The sequence below is a fragment of the Rousettus aegyptiacus genome, unplaced genomic scaffold (assembly GCF_014176215.1).
Source record: "Rousettus aegyptiacus isolate mRouAeg1 unplaced genomic scaffold, mRouAeg1.p scaffold_m13_p_1, whole genome shotgun sequence".
NCBI classification, from domain to species: Eukaryota; Metazoa; Chordata; class Mammalia; order Chiroptera; family Pteropodidae; genus Rousettus; species Rousettus aegyptiacus.
The window spans coordinates 24,791,388-24,812,221 of NW_023416284.1; the positions used below are offsets into that span (position 1 = coordinate 24,791,388).

The window sequence follows — 20,834 nt, forward strand, 5'->3', positions numbered from 1 at the left end:
AGAAAGACCAAGTTCCCTCTGTTCAGTTGCCATGTGTAATTTTACACACTAATTCGGGAGCTCTCAAAACCCCTGGAGCCCGTTCATTAACTCCTAGGGTCACACAGAGAACTCTTTGCATTAAAAGTTTGCCCTGAAGAGTATCCAGCAAACCCCAGACTTCAAGTTCTGTAATCATAATCGCCTTGGCCTGAAAAACATTATTAGCATTCTGCAACTGGCCACAAAAGCTTCTTTCCAGAGATTTCCTTTCTCACTCCCTACCTGCCTGAGCTCCTAGGCAAGAACCACGACCCACATAGTGTATAGGTGTACGTTAGGATGACATCAGCTGTTAATAACAAATAAAGCCCATAATCCCAAAGACTGCACATCACAGACATTTATTCACTGCTTATGTAATGGTCCAGTGCAAGTGTTTCTGGTCAGCAGATGAGCCTTCCACAATGTGACCCAGGAATCCAGCTTTCCTCCATGTCAAGGCTCTGCATTTGCAACGGTATTGCTGTGCTCATGGGCAGTGATCTGGTGGCAGGAAAAAAGGTCACCCATGGAGGATCACATATGAGAGGATTTTAGGGGCTAGGCCTGGAAGTGGTGCACATTACTTTCACTCATAGTCTATTGGCCAAAACTTAATATAACCATCCTAATCGCAAGGGAGGCTGGAAATGTTATCCCTGTGCCCAAGAAGAGGACGACACTCATCTGGTGAACGGGGATCTGGCCTCTGCCACAATGGGTGTCTACAGATACTCTCAAAGAGTTCTGGAGCAAGCTGTTTAGAGTCCCCAGGTAGCCATTATCCTTCCTCCTTTTGCAGACTCACCCCCTAAGGAGCTCTGCTACTACCAAGACGACAAACCTTTGCTCTGGCATAAGGCAGATAGGACAAGTGTAAGCTCTGCCAATAATTAGCAATACATTCATGCCAGTTCCTTAGCTTCTCTGTGTCTGTTTTCTCATCTGTAAAATGGACCACAGCAGTAGCTCCAACCTAATGACACTGGGTGAATTACGTGAGAAGGCAGAAGTAAAGCTCTAAGCACAAGGGCTGGAAAGCTGTAAGCACTCAAATATCATAACACTCATGCTAATAATTATCATAACAAAAATATTACTATTATTATTATTATGGGCTAATCCAGCTTTTGAAAATGAAGAGAATCTAAGAGACAAGCTGAGACTCCTGTAAGAACTGACATAAAATGTGGTAAGAGTCTGGCCTGGGGTAAAATGAAAAAGAATACCACTTAAATAAGCACTTCTACAACCATTATCTTGGGCCTAAAAGAAATTAAGAATAAATAATTTAGGGATTTAAGAATACATTGGGAGAGTCAAGGGCCTAGAGAAGTATAAAGTGGCCCAGATTTCATCTGGAGGTCTTCAAAGGTCACCAATACTCCTAGGCAAAAATCAAGGTCTCTATTTTTCATCTTTCAGGCCTCTGTGCTGCACCTCACATTTCAGTCTACCTGGTTTTCTTCTCATCACAAGGATCATTCTGACTTCTTTCCCAGCTATCCTCCTTCCACTGATTGACCATAGCCTTGTCGAAGTTCTGCCCTGCCCCCTCAGTGTGCTAGCTCAATCTTCAGCTCAACCTTCTTCCCCTCCAACCAGCTTAATCACGCTAGTTGTCCAGGGAGCATGTCCACTGAGAACCAGTGACCTCTGACACCTAAATGAGTTCCTTTTTGCCAAATCACCTGCCTTTCTCAATTATCCCATTTCTTTCAATATACTGCCACAGAGGTCATGTACTAAGGAAACGGACCTCCAAAGAACCTTCAGTCTTAGACATCTAACCAGGAAGAGCTACAGTATAGCAAAATGGCATCCTCCAAGCATGGAAATAGCAAACAGCTCTATTTCCAAAGTCAAGACAGGTACTAGGGAAATGGTCAGTAGGGCTATGAGACTGCTCCTCTGTTTATATCCCAAAGTTGTACAGCCAATGCCTTTTCTGGGACAGGGACAAGGCCCCAGTACAGGGAGTTCCAGCACTGCTTTTTCAGAATAAGATAGGTCTACTCTGCCCAAATAAATTAACATGCCATTCTCAGCCCAGTTATTAATTGGAACATGAAGTTTGCATGCCTTTTTGAATAGAGACAGGAGGACATGGAAACAAAAGAAAGAATATTTACAACTACCAAAATGAGTGTACCAGAATCCCTTTTAAAAACAAAACAAAAACTAGCAAACAGAACATTCTAGAAGACTAATATTCCATTTTTATAGCCCAAGCTTGTCTGTTCTGCAGGTTAGGTTGCATTAAACCAAGTTAACTGTCTGCCCGACGCCTTCTCATTATTTGATCACGTTAGCTCAAAAGATGCTTTTTAAAGTGGAGGATCTTGAAGTGGAAGCTGCAGCACTCTCAGAGCAACACGCCGGCCAGAACAGGCTTCGAAGCTGGGGGAGGGGGCAGCTAGGTGCCTTCCGCTCAATTCCTCACTGTAACTGTCCTTTTGCAATTTTCTCAATTATATTCTAAATGGTTCTGAAGGTGCACTGTCGTATCTTTACTTTAAAATTTCTTTGCAGAACAAAGTCACAGCTGAGGACTAGGGAGAGATGATACGGGTTGAGAAGAAAGAAAAACAAGCATCCACTGGAGCATAATGGGCTACGGCCTTTTCTGTGGTAGTTCTGTAACTCTCAAGTGTGAATGGTTACAGCAGACCTTATTTGAAGCAAAGGAAAGTGATGAAAGATATTTTAACTCAAATATGTGGCATTTCCTTCCATGGGAGCATTAAGAGCACATAAATCTACAACAAATGGCAAGTAGTGGAAGCAAGTAGTTCTGCCTGCTATAGGATTGTGGATAGAGCAGTCTTCAGGCCCCTTTGAAACTCATAATCAATGAAGCAAATGATCTTATGCATCCTACCTAACCTTGTTAAAAAGCTGATAGCACATACAAAAACAGAAAATTGTAAACCAATCCCCTTCCAATAAATTGTCTCGAATAAACCCTTAATATTATGGCAGGGGAAATAAAGTCAGTCATTCTTTATATCTCTAAGTTAGGTGTACCTTGGGTGATACAGGCAATTTAAACTTTCAGAGCAAAGATGCAGATACCAGAAAGCTAGAAGCTGTGTTTAAATAATACAACATCGCCACCTAGAGGACAAACACTAAAAAAATAAAATTGGACACCACAGCTAACACGGGTGAAAAGCTAGACAAGCTACTGCCCAAACCAGAGGTACCTCTGACTTCACATCAAAGCTGAAATGCAAGACGATTTAAGTGAGCACGGGTTTTCTTCAACATGAAATATTGAGGAAATACCAGAGCAGCAAGATATGCCTCTGCCACCACTACCTACAAGGGCAGGTACTAAGCAAGTCTCCAAGAATCAAGAAGAAAATAGACCTGTTGTGGCAAGGTGCAGGGAGGGGAGCAGAGGTGGGGCAAGAAAATGATCAGGGGGCTTTCATGGAGGATACGGCATTTACGCTAAGCTAGTAAGGTAATAGAATTTCTACAGGCCGAGGAAAGCGGATTCCAGGCTGAAAGATCAGCATGAGCTACTAAGCTCAATTGTGAAAATACACAAGCTTTATAATTACAACCAGTTCGCAGAAGCCTGTATTATTAATACACTTGAAAATAGAACAAAAATCATATTTCCAATCCTACTGACAATGTTTCAGTAAAGTGCCCTTCAGTATACTTACATGCTTCTTGAATAAACTTTTCATAAAGGGTCACATAAACTTAGGAATATGGGATATAAACCAAGGGAAAAAAAACTGCTCTATTTCAGGTCTTCTAAGAACCTTTAATATTTGACTGCATATAGTAAATCTCCAACAGACTCAACAGACTACGGGATGCTGGTTCTAAAGTTTAACCATTGAATTTGTTTTCTGCAACACACCCCATGAGTAAATCCTCCTTCTCTACTAGGAGAATAACACCAAGCAGTAGTTTAAAGACACAGGTTCTAGAATCGAACTACGTAGAATCCAACTCCACCACTCACAATTGAGCTTCTCTATGACTATTTCCACATCTACAAAATAAGAACACACACCTACTCCACAAAGTATTGTGAAGATTACATATATTACATATAAGGTAATACATATAAACCACCTAAAATAACTGGTGGTAGTTGCTATCCCTTCATGTCCTTCCTGGATGCTCTTTACGTCCACAATCTCTCAACTCTGTAGGAGCAGTTCAGGGAAGATGCTATATTAACAGAAATACATTCCAGCTATGCCCAACATCTTGTGCCTAAGTTCTCTTTTAAAAACTATGTTCTTTTAGGGTCTCTAGGAGAAAATGGAGGTGTTTAAAGTTGAATTACTAAAATGGAAAACAATAATGATATTCACTAATTTCTTTTGGATGTAACTGGAAGCACTTTCAGCATTTTTAAAAAAAAAACAGAACAAAAAAACCTTAACAAGTCTACAAATCACACACATTGCTTTCCTCAACCACAAAGTTAACTACTGAAATTTTATCTTTAAAATTGTTTTTCTGTATAAGCACAGAACTCAAAATGTAGCAGGTAAATTAAAGCAGCTCACAAACACCTTTAGCATCCTACATTGGGAAATCATCATTTGCTTGTGTATATGTGTGCATATGTATATGTGTAGATACATGAATGTGTGAATGGGAGAGGTAGTGGTGTGTCAAACAGCTAAAATACCTTGCTGCAGAAGATTTTAAAGGTTATATTTCACCATCTTTCCCAGCTCTCTCTGAGGTAGCCTGGTACAGATAAAATATCCATCAGGATACAAGACATATCAAGCGAAACCTTAACAATTTAATGACTCTTCCATTTCCCTTTTCCTGAGTCGTTGCCTTTCTTCAGTCACTTTATTTCTATTTCACCATTTTCTCCTTAAACACTCCCTGATGAATTAAGTAGAACACCATATAAATTTCTAATTTTCCATAGTAGTGGGAAAAAATATTTCTTGGGCACCCACATGGCATGTTACACTCATCTTGAGGCATTACCTCCATTTAACCAATGGGAGCCTGAGGCCGAAGATAAAGGCAAACCACACTGGGCTGCCAGATCTGGTGAACAGATCTCACCTGGCCACTAACTAGATCTAGGACAAGGTTGGCCACCTTTGTTTTTACCCAGGACAGTACACTTTATAGCTATTGTGCTGACATTGCTATTAATGGCATTCCTGCCATCCTCAACAGTAACCTGGTTTGAACTTGTTATACAGTCATACCCCATTTATAACCCTAGACAAGGCTGTTTAACCCCCAGGGCTTCAGCTTCTGTAACGTGAAAACTGGTACAGGATTTGACACTATTTTTTTTAATGTTTCTGTGATTTCCATTTAGGAGTCTAATAACTGAACTTCTAAAGTAGCCCACTCATGAAATTAAAGATCTTTCAACCTTTACCTCCCCACTCCCTTCCATAAACAAATGTATACTTTACTCCAATCAGTTTAGGCCCACCCTAACTATAGAAGCATCTATATAAACATTGATTTAACTGACATTTAAGGGTCAATAATGAGTATCTCAGAAACTGGAAGAAATGAACAAGCTGGAATCAATACAAATTTTTTATATGGTATTCTTCTTAATTCATCTCCTTATCCCTTCCTAGCTTGGATATAATACATCTACTATGCCAGGCCCTGGACATTCCCCACTATGAGTGAGATTTGTTAGTATGAAATAGCATAACCAAAAAACATTTTCACCTGGGCCTAGTTAGACCTTATACCCCAAGGGAAAATGGGCCCAAAGACATGTCTGGACACAAGGCATGAAACTCCTGCATCAGGACAGAACCTGAAATCCTGAAACATAAGCACATTAATGACATGAAACAGCAAAAGAAAGAAAATGGATGATAAAATGACGGAGTGAGATAACCCAATGTCCCATCACCCCACCCTCTCATATCTTAGGCAAAAAAAACCCTTGATTTTGGTGTAAATACATTTATTGATACCCATTTTATATAGTTTGATGAAATAATCTATAAATATAAAAGCATTTTTCTTTTGGATATCACCATGGTCCGTGTAAATACTCAGCAGTCAGAGTCATCTGTAAAAAGCACTCCAAGTCACACTGTTAGGTTTACAGACCTGAATATACATATTTCATTAAACAGTGGCACTTATGTACTCAAGTGGTCCAGTGGCTTTGGAATATGACTACTGGGCATGTGGAGTAAAAATAATGTGTATGTTTAAATCAATGGAAAGGGTATCAACCATCAACGAAAAGAAACAATTATCAATTAATATCCTAGGTGAAAAAAGTACCACAGTTGACACTTGGTGTCAGAATACTGGAGATGCAGTACGTTTAAACAACACACGTGTAGTGACATGTGCTCTCTCGAACTCCCGGCGGACAGTCCACCAGTGCCTTCAGGTCACTCATGGCCAACAAAAACAGCAGTACTTAAAGAATCTGGACAGCTTAGAATAATAAGTATGTTACGGCTGGTATCAAGTTTAAAGAAAAATGAGTTAAATATTTCAATGACATAATGAGTTCCTCCCCTAGGAGGAGGAGATTGCGGGGGAAACAATTTTTTTTCAATTCCCTTTGCTACAATAATCATGATCATTTACTTTATGCAGGAGGAAGAACCCAGATGTCTGGTACCCAAAACACATGTGCAAAAATTTTCTTCTGTTTTTTAAAATTTTTTTCCTCAATACTTCCAAGAACAAATGTAGCCACTGTTGACCCTTGCCCTTGACCTGATGCAGCATAAAATTTTCTCATTTCTTCAGTTAACAGGAATGTCCTTTGCTGCAGTCAGACCATGAGTCTTCTGAGTTAGCAAGCAAATGCATTTGAAAGGTCTTAGATATGCAATGTCCAAAACTGGAATCTGACAGGCGGTGTTAGAACTTAAGCAAGGCAGGATTTTTAGAGACTACTCAAATGAAAACCTAAGTGAAGCATATAAAAACTCAGTTCTTTCTATTATTTTCAACTGGTAAATGATGGCAACATTCCCTGGTAAAGATGGGTAAGTGGTGTTATCTCCAGGTCCAAAATATCCCAACTACTTAAAGTAGGACCCCAAAAGGAGAAACACATGAGTTCTGTTGTCTCTAGCATTCCTTTTTGCCATTAAAATAAAATAAAATAAAAAAAAGAAATAGTAGCTTCAGTTGTACACCACTGTTTGAAGGGGTTTTCATCCGAATGAGAACCTTTACCCCTTGTCTCTAGTGGGACAGGTACCAGATTTCCCACAAGCGGCAACTCCCATGTCCTGTAGCACGTGGCATCTGACCCTGGAGAGAACAGTAAGCTGGCACAGAGCCCCGACCACTGGAATTCAGGCTAGATGGCATTTCGTGGTGTGCCGTTGTGTGTCAATGCTTTCAGGCTGGGTGCGCTGGTCTGGTGACCACAGCCCCTGTGAGAAGTCACACCCACCTCAAAAACCTCATGAATAGCTTTTCGGAAACAATGGAAGTTGTAGTCTATTAAACCTGCAAGAGAAAAAAAGATCAGGCCTCCTGAATATCAACTGTGAAATTATCTACTAGGAAACATTTGGTGACAGAAAAAAAAAATCAATATATACTTAAAAACATACATCCAACTAAAGAATTCTCTATGCTGGAAACAAGGTAAGAGCATGTGCTTAAATTGTTAACACTGGTTACCTCCAGGGCTTGGGAATGCAAAGGTTAAATAAAGTAATTAGGAAGATAAATTTGCTAAGAAAAGTTACAATGAAATCTAAAATGAAAGTAAATGCTTTTTGAAACAACAAACTTTTCCTTTTACACATCTTTGGGGCAGCCAATGAAGAGCTGAAGGACAGCCAGTATAAGTTTGGTAAACTGCTCAGTAGAGCTCTGAGGTTTGAGAGGTACCAGAGAGGCTCATCAGACAGAATCCCAGGCACTCTGTACCCTCTCTTCAAGGTAGCGCCTTCATCTGTTTCATGAACTGGCTTCTAATTAAGATTTTGGTCAAACAAAAGGTTCTATTTTGTGACAGAAATGGCTAGCTGCTTACTAAATATCAACTTCCCCCTTTTTCCTCAGAAATGGAACCCCAATTTTGGATGAGCACACTGGTGCTTGGCTGAAATTTTACATTTCCCATCCTTCCCTGCAGTTATGCATGGCCAGATGACCAATATGGCCACTGAGATGAGTGAAAGTATGTGGGACCTGTGAGGTCTCCTTAAAAAGGAACAGGGTATTCTTTCCTCACCCCTGTTCCTCCTTAATGTCTAGAATATGAATCAAATGGCTGGTGCTCCTGGAGCCATTCTGAACCTTAAGAATAGAAGTCAGTGCTAAGAACAGCAGAGCAGAAAGGAAAGCACCTTGCCCTTGAGGATATTGGAACATAAAGACAATAAACAAGAAACAAATTAAAACAATCTGGTGTCAAACCTACTACATGTGTAGAAGAAGTCCAAAGGAGGGAAAGCCAAGTGCAGGACAAAAGCAGCCAATTAAAGCTTTAGAGATGAGGCAGAACTTTGGGGAAACGGGAAAGATTTGATTAGGCAGGAAGGAGAAGCAAGATTATAAAAAGCAGCAGGGAGCAGGCAATGAGAACACAGCACAGGTGGAAGACTGGGAAGAAACTAGTCTGACTGGAGACAGGGGCAGGGTATTCTTGGTAGAAAATATTGGGAATCAATTCTCAAGTTAGAGTGAAATTAAGAGGTCCTTTAGACTCACAGGGGGGAAAAAACCTGTAAAAGAAGTTTACTACATTAAAATTGACTTCTGTGCAAATAGTAAAATAAAACTGACAGGGAAAGTTGAACACTGGCCTAATATTTGATGATATTATAAAATCGTGAATTAGTTTATACTTATTAATGGTAACACTGTTACATTTGAGAAAAAGTACTATCCCTTAGAGCTATCTTTTGAAATCTACAAAGACAAAAGGATTTGATGTCAGAGATTTGCTTCAAAATAATCTAGTAGGAAAAAAAGTATAGAAATAAAATAAGACTGGTTATAATTTTGATGATACTGAATCTGGGTGACAGATTAGAAAAGGTTCACTATATAATTTTCTCTACCTTTTTTTTACATGTTTGACAGTTTTCACAATAAGAGTAAAAAATAATAATTTAGTTGGGGTAAAGATATACAGAAAACAAGACTGACCATATGTACATGATTACTGACGCGGGAAAATGAGTATACGAAGAGTCACTGTGCTGGTCTACTTTTGCATGTATCTAGAAATTTCCATAACTAACAGTTTTTAAATTTTTTTTAAACATCAGCATAGAGAAAAATAAAGAACTCCTAAGAATTACAGAAAAGATAAAGAACAAAAAAGATCAGTACAGAAAAGACAAAGGTTTACAGAGAGGTAAATTACCAAAGAAGACACCTGATTAGGGATAAAAAGGTTAACTGCCATGAAAAAGACGCTTGCTCTAACTAGTAAAAGTAAAAATTAGAACCAAGTGAGATATCATTTCACATCTACTAGACTGACAATAACTAAACAGTCTAACAATATCAATCATTATCAAGGACATGATGATAAGAACTCTCACACGATACTGCCACGGGAGCAAATGGTAAACCCACACTGGAGAGCAATGTCTAATAAATATGCTATGTCCTCTATAAATTCCACTCCTAAGTACATACCCAGAGAAATTCTCCACATGTGTAAAGGCAACTTGTTCACGAGCATCTGTTGAAAAACTATTTTTAATCTTAAAAATAATCTAAATGTCCAGCAACAAGAAAATAAATTGTGGTATATTCAACCCATAAAATATAGTGTGGCAGGGAAAAATGAATGAACTAGAGCTACATGTTATCAATATGAATAAATCTCAAAAATAATCTTGAATGAAGAGGAACAAGCAAGTTGCAGAAGAGACTACATTTTTACATTATTTATACAAAGATATACAATACTCTCTACTATTTGAGAATAGATGTAAAGTAAAAGAATAAATCATTCATGGAATAAAACACTACATTCAAAACAGTGCAAAGGAGGGGTTTTCAATCAAAGACACAGAGGATATATATTTGTCAGGTTTTAGTTCTTAATGTAAAAGGAATACAAATATTTTTGTTTTATCCAAAATGTTTTGCATATCTGAATTCATTAATATTAACTTAATGAAATAATAATTCATTTAATATTAATATTAAACTCTCACACAGAAAAGCAGGGACTTGCTGCAGTGAACAATAGGGAGCTATTATATATCCGTAAGTAATTAAATAACATGATAAAAGTAATTTTCTGAAATCTACTCTACCTTTAGAATAAAAGATGATACATACTAATACATATATAGAATGTATAACCTCAAGTAGGAAGTCACTGCAGGACCACAAGCCTGAAGACACTGACAATGGAAATAAAAAGGAAACCCAAGAAACAAACAATAAGATTTGATGAAAAGTCAATGTAAACAATACAGGAAAAGAACAGAAAAAGGAGAACACTGAATGCCCTCCTATCAGCAATATCACGCTTTCAGCAATATCACCATATGATTACCTAACTACAAGATATCTATGCTTGGATGCCAGAAAAATGTCCTAACAAGAGAAGTAGGGTGGCCAAGAGGGCCATGAAACTAAGGGGAAAATATTCATCAGTTTTTGACATCATGAACAAAATAACGATCAAATATTTAAGTGTAGACATCTTAATAACAGCTCCAAACATGGGACAGAAATATAGGCCTACGTCAGAGCTAGAGATGTGAATTTTTCAATCAATCACAAAGAGAAGATTAACTGAAGCCATGGCTTGGATGAGCTGACCTGGAGAAGAAGAAATGTAGAGAAAGATTTGGCTCTGAAGAACATTCAGAACCGAAAAAAAGGAAAATAGAAGAAAGAGGAGAGGTGATCAGAGAAACAAACACATAAAATAACCCAGAGAATTAAATGTTAGGGAAGGAAAGAGAGAAGAAAGCTTCAAGAAAGGAGGAACAGACAAGATCACATGCTCCAGAAGGCTAAAGAGGCTACAGAATGAGAAATGGCCACTGAATACAGCAAGAAAGTAACCTGGTGACCTTCAAAAGAATCATCTCAGTAAACTGGTTCAGGTGGAAGCCAAACTGCAGGTAGTAATGAAAGGATTCTAAATAAGAGAGACTAGAATAAAAAAACTTGTTTTAAAATATAAAATCAAAAGAAGAAAGAAGAAAGCCTGACTATATATGAAAAGGTGACAAATGTAGTTGAGCTTTTAATTGTCTAGCACTATACTATTATTTTCTCGTTTTCAAGAACCTAAGAAATTAGGACAAGAACTTAACATAAAATGCCATTACCTTTTCGTTCAAAACTTTCTTCCCTAAGAATGCAGACCAGTGCCAAAAATTTAGTCACTTCCTTTAAATAAAGGACAGTCGTATTATTCAGCTTGATAATTGCCATAGACTCTTTGTCATAAGCACTTCCACTGCCATCTTCCTTTAACCTGTTTTAAAAGAAAGTATTATTCATTACAGTGTTCCCAACTACATATTCTGTCACATTTAATTTGCACAATGACAAGTCTTTGCACCCAGTTTTCTGAATGTCATTTGAGATGGAAGAATACTGGCTTAAATACAGTGGAACAGAAGTTCTCATTTAGATAGAATTCCCAGACTTCGATGCAGCACTCCATGCATTCACACCTTCATCTTGTTTACTTAAAATGTATGAAATACAGCGGGCTCCAATCTTCCCTCATACCAATCTATACTGACTCAGTCTACAAATAAAGAAGGACCTAAATACAAAAACTGCCATTAGTGAAAAGAGTATGAAAAAAATTAAAATAAATACAATCTGTCAAAGATATTGTTGAATCCTGGTGCTTACAAAGTGAGTCTTACAGGGCCTGAAAGCTTTCATTCACTAAACTACAACTGTCATTCTAGAATTATTATATGTAATCCTCCTTCAAAAAATATAAATCAACGGTCAAGAAGCAAATTAAACTATAATAAAGCACACCAAATAACGCATGCATAGATTGTGTTAAGAATAAAATGGATATTTTCTTTCAATAATATACTTCATAATATATACAATGTACTTTATATTGAAAATAAAGTTTACAAGTACACTTGATTCTTTTATTTATAAAATTTGGTTTATAAAATTTTGATTTATTTTAAAGAAAAAGCAAATAATCTATTCATCCATTTTTAAAATCAGGAATGCAAACATGAAACTTTACTGAAAGATATAATAAACCGACAACAGCTCATTTTCATTATGAAAAGAATTAAAACGGAGGAAAGCATGTAATCACAAAAGTGAAAAATAGAAATGGCAGACAGGAGTAGACATGAACAGGTGAAACAAATGCATTCTACTCAGAGGCTGCTGGAGAAAGACACTGACAAATTAGGCAGAGAGACAAAGGTGAAGGGTAGAAACAGAGATGAAAGAGGAATTAAGTAGGTGAAACAGAGAACAACAACAGATAAAGGACACAGGTCTCAAACAGTAAAGGTGATGTCAGAGCATCAGTAAATGCTTTGTGAGTGCTGATGTTAACATATTAGGGGAATAACGGCTATCAAAGGCAAGAGGTAACTGGCTTTCGAAATATCAGTAATTCCCCAAAGTTTTCAATCATCCTCTGGGCTAATCTATAAAACGACATTTTATAGAATTTACACTTTTATAAATTTCTGTTATGTAGTTTGGTGAATTTACATAAAGAAAGAGTTTACATTTTAGAAATTTATTTTGGAAAATCAGATGTATGAATCAAATTTCCAAATGTATAAGTCCTGACATCCAATTTCCTTGTTACTTAGCTCTCTGAAAAATTAAGGATTCCTCATTCCACAAAGCCTGATGTTAAATAAGAAACCAGTACTTTATTACTCGGAATGTTTTAAATAAATTAATCCAGTTTTCTGAAGTGAAAAGTGAGAAGACATGGTGCAAACCCCCCAAGTAATGGTGGGAGAAACCTTCAGGGATGCCTAAGTCTGGCACTAGTCACACTCATGTTCTTATCCATCTTCTCTGAAAAAGTCCAGCAGCACACCTGCAGAGAAATCGTGCTCCAAATTGAAGCGCTATAGTCAGAACAAGTCCACTTCAGACAGTACTTGCTAGCAGCCTCAGAAATGAATCCCCTTAACAAATCAAACTGGAAGTTTTCCACCTGAGATCATGCATAAATATACATATAACTTACCCATATATACAAGACACATCAATTACAACATCAATCATGTCACAGCAAAGTTCATAAGATTGCATATCCACAGGAGAACTGTCTGTTGCAATGTAGATTTTGCTAACAACATCGAAGAGAAAAGCTTTTTCAATACCTGAATTCTTAGAAAAACAAAATTGGAAAAGTGTTCAGTTTTCTTTATGAATCACATTTTATAACTTATCTAAGATCTTGAATTACTGATGAACACCCAAGAGCATTTTTAATTATACAACCTCGTACCAAAATAACCAAAAAATACTTAGTTGAGACACCATTATTCCAAAGAATAAAAATGAAATTGTTTTGATTTACTGACATAATTGCATAGGTCGAATTTGTTATTTCTTCCTCTTCGCTTAAATGAATTATTTTCTAAGACAGCACCGAAAATATTAACCAAAAAAATCCTCCAAACATCAAGCCATGTTACATTTTCAATACCATTTTCTTGTTATAATAATCAATCTCTGATTTGAATGACCTTGCTACCAGAAGGACTTTACAGGACAATTCGCAAAACATTAAAGAATTTGTTTGATGTCAACAACTAGCATAACCCAAAAAAATACAGATTACTATACATTGAGTCCTTCAAAGTAATGTTTAGAAAATATAATGACCAAATGCTAAACTTATTGGATGGATATCCTTTTTTACTAAGCTGAATCCTCAAAATACAAGAATGTGAAATATGATACTAAGATTACAGTTAGCAAGGAAAGGAAAAGACCAATTTTTCAATGTGACCTCCAATAAGGCAGAGATTAAACTGAGTCAAATCCCCCAAACCCAGTCCTTTCCAGGTATTACTACTTCCTTCAGGAAACAGATATCATAAAGATTATTTTTAATTTAGAAAGCATGAAGAAATTTTCATCAGTTCATTTTAAGACAAAAGGGTGAGTACTAAGGAAAGAATTCAGAAAATAACTCAAGCCATGTTTAATGTTATTATTTTACATATTAAGTATGTAACATTTAGTTTTTAAACTCGGTTCAGACAAATTTGAGACATTTTTTGAAGAATTTGATAATATATTCAATAAAAATAGAACCAAAACTATAGTGAATTAAATAGCTCACTTACTGATATAAAAATATTTAATAGGTTTTCCAAGGTCGGCAGTTGTGGAATGAGTTTCTGCACCACCTTACTAAAGGCTTCAAATATTGAATGGTCATAGATACTAGTCAAATAAAAGCTGAAAAACAACACAGTTTGATTAATATCTGAAAAATATCTTAAGCTTGGGGACAATTATAATACACAAAATTTTAAATTTCTTACCAGCTGATTTCAGTTAAGTTTAAATAAAGCCTATTTATCTTGTCCACCATTCTATCATTCAAGATGACAACTGCTGTGTCCCTATCTGGCTTTTGTAAGCTATCCATCCCTTTATTGCACTTAAAGAGGGCAATTGAGGTAGTACCCAGGAAAGCATTTTCAGGTGCAGAAACTTGAATATTCACCTAAGTCTTTGCAATTTGATCCAAAAAGCTTGGTTTCTTAAGTCCATAACAAAAACCAAAAGAAAACTCAGAGGAGATAGGTGACATTTAGTAAATAAGCATATAATTCAGATCGCTACCAAAATGTCACCTCAGGAAGTTCTTTCCTGACCCCCCTACCTAATATAGTACCCCTGTATCCAATGCTTTGTACCTCTTTCCCCTCATTTTTCTTTATAACGTTGGTAAGTACTTAAAATTACACTATACATTTATTTATAAGTGCTTTTGAGCTGCCTCATTCATCAGAATGTAAGCTCCACAAGGACAGACTTTGTAGGTCTTGGCTTACAGCTGCAAGCCCACTGTCCTGAACAGTGCTAATAAATATTTGTTGCATAAACAAATTAATACAACTAGTGATTAGAATTTATATAAGTAACATAAAGAAGAATGGGAGCTGGGGCCCTATAGAGAATGGGACAGGAATCTGGTGGCCCAAAAAGATTTACTGTGGAAAAGTAGTATCTGTAGATTTAACAAAACCCTTATGGGGTATGTGTGTGTGGGCGGAGGAGAGATAGGCCTTTAATAATTTAAAGAGTGTGGACAATTCTACCTGCTTTTTCACTCAGGGAATATACTCTTCATTACATAGTTGTAGCCGTGACACATTTATAATTATACATTATAAAGTCAGGAACACAGAACTGTGTAGACCACACTTCACAGGTAATTTAAAGATACTTCCAAGGAGTTGACCTAAGAACTTAACCCTATGCAAGATGGGGTTCTACTCTAGAAATGAGAGCAATGGAATAGGTGAGGCCAGGATGACACCAAAGGTACTAGGGACTAAGGAATATTCTAGTGTTTCCTTTATGCGAAAAGTTTAGCCATGTTAAGAAGGTCCTGCAGGGACAGTGGAGCTTGGAGGTGGATAGGGACATGGTAAGCAGAGCATTTTAGCAAGCTGAGTTTCTGGAAAGCAAAATTTGAATGGAGCCTCTTCCACAGGACTGCTAGTAATTATTAAAAACTTGATGCAAAATTTTACTGAGGTTAACAAGGCCTAGGGCCCTATAAAAACCTGGGAAAGAGATGGTGTGTACCACTAGAGTAGGATGCCCTGGAAAGGGACACAAACATGGCGTAGAGGATTAGAAGGATTCTCATGGGTGGTGGGGAACACAAGACAATCATATCTTAAAAAGCATTCTTAATAGTGTATTCCCAAAAAATATGATTGAGGAGTTTCATGGAGAGGTACTTTCACTTTCTCTTACAAATACTGCTGAATTTTTTTAAACATACATTACTTATAAACATTTTTTAATTTTAATCCAGGCAAACCAGGGATCAATGAAACTGTTCTACATGATTTCCCAGAAAAATAACTGAAAGACCTTGGAACGTGAGACCCTAAGGAATATTATGGGCAGGGACGGGGGTTGGCTTGAGCCTATAAGGAAGTCATCGTAACCGACCAGGGATAAGGAAATAGCTATACTTGTCTCTCTCCCCTGCTTCCCCTTTAAGCTGTTTATATCATTAAAAGAACGTTTTCTTGGGTACTTTTTATTACTCGTTTCTACCTATAACAGCAAAATAAATAAACAAACAAATAAATAAGATATAGGATATATTCCTCACACACTTTTAAAATGCCAGTACGCAAATCATCAATCCTATCTAGTAGGTGATCTTTCATATTTCCTTAATAGTATTTACTTAACAAATCAGCAGTTCTTTAAACTTAATAGCAGCCCTCAGCAGATTTATAGGATAAACCCACCTAACTCAAACTTCAGCTTCATAAAAGCATAAAGCATTTTTTTTAAAAAAACAAGATACATTAGAGTCCAGACTTGAATGTTTATCCTCTTTAAAAGGCTCTTCATACTGAGAGAAGCACTAAAAACTCAGGCTACAGAATTCTACAGCAGAAGTGACAGAGAGTCCTTGAACTAAGGCAAGAAGGAAAAAAAAAAATGATGAAACCAAGAAGTTTTAAGCCATGAGGAAAGAGCCTGACTCCAGTCTCTTGGGATGAATTTGTAAAAGCACCACCAGAAACACTTCACACGACTTCAACCTCCAGGAAAATGCAAAAAAGGGGGAAAGTAAACTTCTCAATAACATCAGGCTTCCCAAACTTCTTGAACTCAACAAAGAAGAGATAGAAAACATTATAGATTTGGGAAAGGCATACCAGTAACAGAAAACTATATGTTTGTAATGACAGAGATGGGAATACATTTACACATTTTTCAGGGCTTCCATATCAAAAACAGATGTTGTTACCTAAGGTGGAGTTTTTCTAGCCCAGCATCTGCAAGGTCATCATTGGCCCTTTGATGAATGTCCCTCTGTGTTTCTATTTTGTGATCATCAGATAGACCATCAACTTTGTGAATAAAAACCTCAAAATTCATGTCTGGGTTAACTTTGTAGGCTTTAGAAACAGTAATGTGAAGTCTTGTTAAAGCCTCCATGTAGTCATCCTGTAAGTCAGAACAAAATAGCTTTTAAAAAGAAATCTTATAAAAGTCAAGTAATGAGTTAAGAAAGCCTCAAACCACCTCTTTCCCCAACCACAGAAAATATATTATCCTAATTATTCATAAATACTCAAACATTCAAATATATTAACTTATACCACTAAATAGTCTTTAATTTCTCAAGATAAAAAATTCGAATACAAAGTCAGTGCTTGCAATTTTTGATACCAATAAGGAAAGAAAAAAAAATGGATATTTCTTCCCAATAGAATTCCTTTTAAGTAATCCCAGCTCTGCCATTTATTAGATGTGTGACTTTAAGCAGGTTGCTTAAACTGTGATCTCAGTTTACTCATCTGTAAAACTGTGAGGTACCTACCCCACAGTATTGTGAAGAATAAATTCAATTGGCTATGTGAAAGCACCCATTACAGAGCATGTCACTCAGAAAGCATTCCTAACTAATGTTTAAGCTTATAAAAAGTAAGCTTCTTAAGGATAGGAACATGTCCCCATTCATCTGAGTGTCTTACCACTTGCTAGGCCCTTAATAAATGCTTGTTGAGCTAAACTTCATTTGGACAATTAAGGAAACTATTCACTTTAATATTTACTGACTCAGTTTTCATATTCCTCCGATTATAGGAACTGATGAGATCTTTTCAGTGAATTACATCATTATTGTAATAGTTAATAAAGTACAACAATATCTTCTATTAACAAATAACAGTGGAAAGCTGCTCATTAACTAGAACTCAAGGATATACCTCATATCTCCTATTCATCTGCTATTCTGTACCTGCACAACAGCATGCCTGCTCCCAAAGCACCCCTACATCTCTTATACTGCTAGGGAATCTACTGGCAAACAAATAAGCTGAAAGAAGGACATGACAAAAAAGATAACCAACTCCACTTTGTTTCTACATCTTTTGTCACCAGAAAAGTAAAGTAAACATAATTCCTAACTACCTGTGCATCGATGACATATATCAATGCCCCTGTTCCCCTGAAGATCATCTCGTAGTCAAAAGTTGGGTCAAAAAAGTCCATTTGCCCAGGAAAATCCCATATTTGGAAATTCACAAAGGAGCTATTGGAAATGTCATCTTTATAAATCTTGTTGGTACTTTCCAAAAAGAGGGTCTCATTGGGTGACATTTTATGAAATACGACCTGTTAAAATAAAGGAGACAATTTTATTAACTGTTCGACTTAATAAAGTTCAAAATGCTACCCTTAATTAACATAATTTAAAGAATCTGATCCCACAGCAAAAATGTTGAGAGATAAAAAATGAGTGGTATATCCATTGGTGGTCACTATCCTACTGACAAAACACAAGACACCAATTTACTTTCCATTCAGCCTATTTTGGAGCTGAAACTTCTATTTTCGCTGCAGCGTATTCAGTACTAGGAGTAGCACTCCCATCTCGGTTGATTTTTGTTGTTAAATTGTACTAATTCTGCCAAAATCTGCTTAAAGATTATGAAACTTATAGCTAAACTTTAAGAAGTTTTGTTCATTGAAAATTTTTTGGATTGCCTACATTAGGTTCTAAAGAATAATCAGAAATGAAACTGACTGGACCCTACCCTCACTGAGTTTGCAGTCTTGTGGAAGAAATAAAACAAAGACAGTAATTATACCAAGTAGAAACTGATATGGTGGGGGGAGGGGTGGAATTGGGAATAGACAGAGAAAAGCTAGCTCCCGTAAGAAAAGAAATGATAAAGACGATCGTTAATAATCCCAATAATCACAATCCATACAACTGTAACAAAAGTAAATTTCCTCTCACTGTCTCTTAGTCAAAAGTTGGGTCAAAAGAAAAATGGACAGTTACTGATAAGATTTAGTCAATGAGTAATAAGTGAAAAAAAAATCAGTTTGCTAAAAACCTATCATAAATGTACCCAGATTTTGGTCTAAAGGTGAAAAGTAAGATAAATAAAACACACTAATCCAGTAAAATCGGAAGAAGGCTACTTTTCAGAAACATCGTGTCTACAAAATACCACACAGAGGTTTATTTTGGATAGACCTTTGCAACCCAGTGGAAAGGGCAAAAGAGCAGGTATCTGACGTTTTATGGCCAGCTCACTCTGTAAGGGGGCATGGCTGATGGAAGAGATCAATCTCTATTCTCTCCTTACTAAAAAGCTCTACATTTGGTCTTCAAACGCCAAGTGAAAGCAAAGGGACTGACCTATGTCTGCAAATACTCTCAGGGTCTCAGATTTCTGTAACCACACACAGGCAGGAACATCACCAGGGTTACACTAGCCAGGCCACAAATACTAAAATAGGTGGAATAATAAAACCCAATTCCCAATAATGTTACAGTAAAGTCTCTTTCATACTAGTAACAATAACAAGCATCCAAACGGCCAGTGACTTAGTCACGACTCTTTCTGATGCTGCTTCCTGGGACTCACCTGGAAGCCCTGCAAACTCAGGTCACCTGAAGAGAGCGGAACAAACAAAAATGGGCAAGAGAGGGAGTCCGTGAAGTTCTCCAAGTTAGAACTGGGGAGTAGGTCTCGGTTTCGTAAAAGGCACGGGGCTGGGTCCCAGGAGGCGCAGATCCCGGGCGGTGCCACGGGCACCTGCCTCCCGCCAGCCAGTTTCGCCTTCAGGGACCCACTTGGCCTCAGCTGACTTGGGCGTGGACTTAGAGGTCGGGGTCCTGGCGCCAGCCGCGCCTCGGGCTCTGCTCCCCAGAGGAGAAGAGAAAGCGCGGTGGGACAAACCAGCCCGCCAGCCGTGGCCGCCGCCCTCTTCGGGGGCCTCCCCCACCCCGCGGCCACCCGAGCCCCCGGAGAGGGCCGGGGGACGCGGCGCGGCTCCACTCACCTTCTGGATGGAGGACTTGCCGCTGCGCCGGAGCCCCATGAGCAGGATCCTAGGCTTGGAGCTGTCAGCACCCCCCGGGCCACAGCCTCCGCCGGCCCCCGCCCCAACCCCGCCGCCCGCGGCTGCCGCCTCCTCTTCCTCCTCCTCCACGCCGTAGCCGAAGTCCTTTGGGAATGAATCCGCCGCGCCATAACTGCCGGCGAGGGGCGTCTCCTCCGCCCCGTACTGCAGGGACATGGTGCTCGAGCCGCGGTCACCCGCGCCCTGACAGGCCAGGCCAGGCCAGGCCAAGCCAGGCCGCCGCCTCCCCAGTTCGCCTCCGCCGCCGCCTCCCCCGGCAGCCGCCACCGCTGTGCGGCCCGCCCCCCAGAGTCTGGCTCTCATTGGCTCCGCTCCGAGGCCCAAGCCTCTCATTGGCCGCTCAAGCTGCCACTCAGGAGCAGCAGGGTAGGTGGTGCCCATCACGTGTCCGGAATCACCTGACTCCGAGCCGAGGAGGGGGGAGGAGGAGTCACGAGGAGGGTGGCCCCGCCAGGCCGAGCCCTCTGCCCTCCGCCGGAGCCCGCATCTAGGACCTGCCCAGCCACGCGCATTGTTTCTCACCGCTCTCCTGCCTTCTGCGGAGTTCCGGAGGCCATCGCAACGGGAGATGCTCTCTCGGCATTTGGGAGGATTGATTGTCCTCCCCCAATTGCACTCGCCCAGACCACCGTTTATTGATGCCTGAAAAGTCCTGGGGCACAAGGAGCACAAAACTAGGACCACCCGGACCCTGCCTACTCTCCAGTTGTTCGAAGATTAATAGATAGCGGACCTCT

General features: G+C 38.7%; 1 protein-coding gene across 1 annotated transcript; it reads right to left on the bottom strand.

Annotated features, from left to right (window-relative positions):
* Positions 1-367: 367 nt before the first annotated feature.
* Positions 368-20,359, bottom strand: RRAGC (Ras related GTP binding C). Its single transcript, XM_016157366.2, has 7 exons — positions 20,017-20,359; positions 18,130-18,333; positions 16,961-17,160; positions 14,292-14,406; positions 13,181-13,323; positions 11,304-11,452; positions 368-7,488 (listed from the first exon to the last, which is right to left on the bottom strand). The coding sequence occupies exons 1-7, from the start codon at positions 20,251-20,253 to the stop codon at positions 7,337-7,339; spliced, it is 1,200 nt and encodes a 399-aa protein (XP_016012852.2). The 5' UTR covers positions 20,254-20,359; the 3' UTR covers positions 368-7,336.
* Positions 20,360-20,834: the final 475 nt, after the last annotated feature.

Coding starts and splice junctions, on each gene's coding strand:
- RRAGC (XM_016157366.2), bottom strand. CDS start 20,253: ATGTCCCTGCAGTACGGGGCGGAGGAGACGCCCCTCGCCGGCAGTTAT. Junction 14,407..16,960: donor CTAGAAAAACTCCACCTTAG/GTAACAACATCT, acceptor GTTGTTTTTCAG/CTTTTATTTGACTAGTATCT. Junction 13,324..14,291: donor TATTAAATATTTTTATATCA/GTAAGTGAGCTA, acceptor TGTTTTTCTAAG/AATTCAGGTATTGAAAAAGC.